Raw genomic sequence first — 5,589 nt, 5'->3', positions numbered from 1 at the left:
CGCTAAACCTGCATTGACAGATTTTTTGGCAACATGGGGGTATCAGAAACAGACTGACATATTGCCAACTTATACAGTTGATATGGCGAACGTGCTAGCAAACAGTGGCTTATTTACCCATGCAGCAGACATGAATAACATTAACATTCACCCAGCTAACAATTTATGGTTCCCAGAACATTCTGGGAACGTTCCTGAACGCCACCTGAAAAATGTAGGTCCTAAACTTAATCTTTTTTTAGTTATTTTGTGGTCTACAGTAATTATTCATAATTATGAATATCTGCTTACAATGTCACCAAAATGAAACAGGCCTATTAATGAGCCAGACAGTTGAGTGGCCATCCATCAATCCATATAGTAAAAAGGGCAACACGATAATAACAACTCCAACACTGCATAACTCACTTTACGCTTATGTTACAATTCAGAACTTCCTCACAGAAACTGCAATCATAACATAAAAACAAACAGTATGGCTTACCTGCTGCTACTAGGCCCACACAAGGCGGAGTCTTTGAGCGTTAAACAGATTGATTATGTCATCGTAATCCGCTTCTCCGAGGCGTTTCTAATTGTTGTAGCCATCTCTTTATAAAAGTAAATTTGGTGTGTATCTCGGGAAAACGCCTAATGTTTCATGCTTTGCAAAACACTGAGTCTCTTTCTTTACTATATTCAATCCACTTGAACTTCCCGCGATTTGCCGGTGGCAGTGAATGGAGAGGAGCTTGCATACCAACGTTAGTAACACCACAAGCATAACTCTCAAGGGATGTCAATGGGGATGTAGCCTCTTCTCTTTCATTCCCAGAGCCATTAAACGTATTACAACCGTCCTGCTACTTCTCTTTATACATGGCCTGGTCCGTTCATCTTCTAAACGTGTGTGTTTTTTAAAAACAAAAAATGCACTTCAAACATAGCTATTTAGCCATAGTTTCATTTAGCAGAAGCTGTTAGCTTCTGACAGAATCCTTCGCGTGCGGTGCGCTAACATGATGTAGCTTAACGTCAGTCACGTAAGTGAGGTTCGGAATATTATTAATTTGTATATTCAATTTTAAAGTTTATCAAGACAAAACAATTAAACATTTAAAACAATAATTGATTATTCAACTTATTTAAAAAAAAAAAAAGTATATGTATTTTCAATTTTCGTGAATCTGATGGGTGGACAAGCTGTCAATACACCCATGGTGGGCATGCGCACATCCAGTCTGATGGAGACTGTAGATACATTAAGTGAATTGCTCCTTTTGTATGGGATCAGATAAACCAATAAAACATTGGTGTGAAGTTCCTCAATTAATTACAGTTTAAATTCTTATATGTGGTGCTTTAGCTGTTTTTTCATGCTTTGTTCACTCTATAATCCATTTTATGTGGGTAATGGATATATCTCTTCCATGGTCATTGGTATATGGATATTTACCATTATCCATAGGCCTACCTAAATATACATATAACATGCGGAACATGCCAAAGAAGACCAGAATTCATGTGTTACTAAAAGGAGGTAAGATTCATTATTTCAATTTGATAAAACATACAAAAATAAATTCATTATATTGCAGCTTGCAGTGAATGTGAGGGACATAAACAATTGACACAACTTATGCAGATCCTTTTTTTCCCTTTGCACCATCACATATAACTAGTTACAGTATATGTATCAGCACATACAATGTCTGCTGACTGCAAACCTTCCTAAAACATAAATAAATCACAGTATAAATGTGTACAGAAATAGTTCTGAAACTAAGAACGTATCGACTACCTCTTCATCTTTGATTTTAATGGTCTGAATAACACATGTAGAGCATTAAAGTCTGTCTGTCTAATAATCTGTCTGTTTTAAATCAAATTAAAAAAAAACTTTATACATAGAAAATGGCTGACAAGTAAAGCTTTTTCCATCAATTACAATGTTGTCATCACATCCCAAACAGGAAACATCATGCCTTGTTGCCAATTTGCTTGTAGAGAACCATCGAAACCACCATGGCAGCAATCTGTAAAGATAACAGTTCATTAATACATTATCTAAACACAGTGTAATAGTTCTGTCCAATATTTTTTGTAGATTTACAGATTTCTGAAAAAGCAATATTTTAATGTATCTATTATTTAAATATAGTTTTAATGGCTAAGAGGATTTCATTGCATTTGGATGTACAATTGTACCTTGTAATGTATATGACAATAAACTAAACTTGAACTTTAAAAATCTCGATTATAGCCACTTTAAAAGTCATAAACAAGTATTGTATTATAATTATTGTTATATACAGGCATATTTATCAGGACATATGTGAGAGATAAAGTAAAACAAATGACAATTTAAAGATATTTGATTCACTTTATAGAAGCAACTGTGTAGTCAAAAGTACACAACACTTCTAGACTGGTGGCTGAGAAAATGGCTGTTTGATATTGATACCTCAAAAGCAGCGATTGCTAGAACCACAATTGCAATGATGAGAGCATTGTCCTCTATCAGCTGCAGCAGCTTGTCAAAGCAGCCATCAATCATCTGCAAGAGAAACAACAGGTTTTGGCAGAGGTAAGGAACGATTGTTGCAAATCATTAGAATTAATTGTTTTGTTGCTAACATGCATTAGGTTAAACCAAAAGTAACTTGATCTCATACCGAACGGCTTGCTTCGTTTGTATTGCATGCGCCGTTGGTGATGGTTGTATTGCAACATGTGTGTGGATAAACATCTCTTCCATGGTCATTGTAAAAAGGGGAGCCATCAAAATCGGTGTAGTTTTTGAATCCGCAGCACTTAAACTAGACAAAAAAAGTATTAATCCCAAATTTAACAATCTGCACTGCTGTGATGTTATAGTATAGTGTAGACAGAAAAATCTTTTAAAAAAGTAAAAAATTTGGTTTTACATTTTTACACATTCCCATGATATGTAAAAGAAGACAAAGAAGTTCAGCATATGATTATTATTCTTTTCACTAGTCTGTAACAACAAAGTCTTTACTGCAAATCCTCAGAGTATATTCAATAAATCAAAAAATTGTTAGTGTTAGCTGAAGTGCATGATCAGAGAGCCACTACTTTTGTCTCAAAAGTTGCATGGTGTGTATATCTCAGGACTTTTAATTCACTTTAAAGGTAAAAAAAAAAAAAAAATCCAGTACCTCCTCCATGGTGGCGTTCCAAAGGGAGGTAAAGCTGTCACTGCGTCCATACTCTTTTCCAATGCTTGTTTTGACTTCTTTCTCCAGACTCTGAAAAAGCTGATCAGCCTGAGAAGGACAGGTTGACAATCATTGTACTTAATCAAATTTTAGCAAAGTTCTTCAGGGTTTTTCAAACCACTTACCAAACCCTGGAAGACCAGCAGCACCACAGCTCCTGCAACCTCGATTAGGAAGATAATCAGCACAATGCTAAAGAACTGGATGGGGAGAAAAAATATTTAATACTTTAAAACTCATTGGAAAGCATTTGATTGGTAGCAGGCAGCACTGTGTATTCATTAAATCAAGTATCACCAACAGAGTGAGAAACAGGCCTGGACAAAGAGCATTTACAGGGTAATTATTTATTTTTTTCAACCTGGACCCAATTTCCCCATGCATTTGTGTCTAATAGACTGATGTGAACAAAAATCTTTGAAATTGGTCCAGTAACAAGCTCTGGCGGAACGCCTTTCCCCCGACTCATGTTCCACACTCCACACCGCTGTCTTCGGACAAGAAGTCACCTCGTGAGATCGATAATGTTGTCAGACACTTTTAATAACAATCTGAGCCTGTCAGTGGCAAAAACAAACACTTTTAGTGGACAAAAATTACATTGCAGCTTGGTTCGCGGCGGCTGGCCACTGCGATCTTGCTCAATACTAGACCAATTTCAAAGATTTTTGGTCACTCTATTAGACTCAAAGTCTATTAAATGCAAATTCATGGGGAAATGGGGTCCAGGTTGAAAAAAACAACAAAATTACCCTTTAAGCAGGTGTTAAGTTAGTAAAAAGAGTGGCTGGGTTGGTTCAGTGGGTAGAGCAGGCGCACATATACTGAGAGGTTTATGCCTCGACGCAGAGGTCCAGGGTTTGAATCCGACCTGTGACAATTTCCTGCATGTCTTCCCCCTCTCTCTCCCCTTTCTCACCTAGCTGTCCTATCAAATAAAGGTGGAAAAGCCCAAAAAATAATCTTAAAAAAAAAAGTTAGTAAAAAGACAACAAACTTAATGCTAAAATATTTAACAGCTCCACATTCTGAATGAAAAGGCATTCTTCTTGACTTTTCTGGTAAAATAACCATCAAACATTTCAACATTTACTGTTCAGTAACCAGAATTCACATTTGCAAATATACAAGTAGTTCTCTCTACTCTCTAACTTATAACTAAAAATAATATTTTTATTTCAAGAGAAGCATGTTTATGTCACTTTGAACTAGTCTCGCTTTGCCAGACCATCCATACGCTGCAGAGCGGAGGAGGGTCTGGCTACTCCACACGGCATTCCGGGATGGGAGAAAATTGTGCTCTGGTTTATTGGCATTTCTTTAAACCAATCATCATCGTCATGGGCGGCGCTAAGCTCCGCACAGAGCCGCTGTAAAATAGTCGTGTGAGAGAAAACTCAGATTGGACAGATAGTCTAGCTAGCTGTCTCAATTTACAATGCAGAGTCAGTCAACAATACTCCTCATAAATCCACCGGAGTTTAAAATTACAACACAAAGAAAGCGGAAGGAAACGGACATCGGCGAAAATACATGCATCCGGCGGAATTTCCTGCGGCACCGGAACAATCCCGGAAGTGGAACGTCAAGGATATAGACTACTTTGAACAGACCTCATACTACCACAAGCAGTAGTTAAATAAATCTTAAATCAGATTATTCCATTAATTGTGGTCCATTATGTTTTAAGTAAACATTTTCACAATGAACAATGAAGTGTGACATTACTCAAAGAAGACCAGGTATGTTTTTTTCTGAAAATGTTTCTAAAAATGACACAAAGGTGTGCTTTTTTAATGAATTTCTTCAGTCCTATCCGGTTCAGTTGATCTATCAAACATTGCTCACCGTCAGCAGCATACACCGGCTCTCCCTGACAGCTCCGCAGCAGCCCAGGAAGCCAATGACCAGCAGCACGGCCCCCACTGCCATGAGCAGGTAGCTGACGTTGACCAGCTGGGATAACCCAGATGGAGCGTCCTCCAAGGTATCCAGTATACCCAGCAGAGAACCACTATCCACCTTCACCCACACTCCCACACCCAGGATGACTGCACCTGCCAACTGCATGATGGGTGAGGACAGAAGGGAGAGAAAGAATAAAGCAGAGAGAGAGAAAGGCCTTGGCATTAAAGCATGGCGAAATAATGGTAAAATATTCCAAAAGATACAGTAGAGACAGGAGTAACATGCTGAAAGGAGTTACACATTTATAATCAGGAAATATCAATATCTAAGAAACCTGAAAAGTCAAGTTGTACCATACAAAATACTTGTTCTGGGATGAAAGGTTGAACTGCAAACATGAGAGGTCATTAGCAGGTCATCAGGATTTCAGCCTGAGAATTATTAGAATGTTTTTTTTTTT

At 37.6% G+C, this 5,589-nt stretch overlaps 1 protein-coding gene across 1 annotated transcript; it reads right to left on the bottom strand.

The window, feature by feature from the left end:
• Positions 1-1,526: 1,526 nt before the first annotated feature.
• Positions 1,527-5,291, bottom strand: LOC144531160 (tetraspanin-1-like). Its single transcript, XM_078271137.1, has 6 exons — positions 5,070-5,291; positions 3,347-3,421; positions 3,162-3,269; positions 2,655-2,798; positions 2,444-2,536; positions 1,527-2,015 (listed from the first exon to the last, which is right to left on the bottom strand). The coding sequence occupies exons 1-6, from the start codon at positions 5,289-5,291 to the stop codon at positions 1,959-1,961; spliced, it is 699 nt and encodes a 232-aa protein (XP_078127263.1). The 3' UTR covers positions 1,527-1,958.
• Positions 5,292-5,589: the final 298 nt, after the last annotated feature.

This window comes from Sander vitreus, chromosome 2, assembly GCF_031162955.1.
Source record: "Sander vitreus isolate 19-12246 chromosome 2, sanVit1, whole genome shotgun sequence".
Lineage (NCBI taxonomy): Eukaryota > Metazoa > Chordata > Actinopteri > Perciformes > Percidae > Sander > Sander vitreus.
This window is presented reverse-complemented; position numbering and strand designations above follow the sequence as displayed.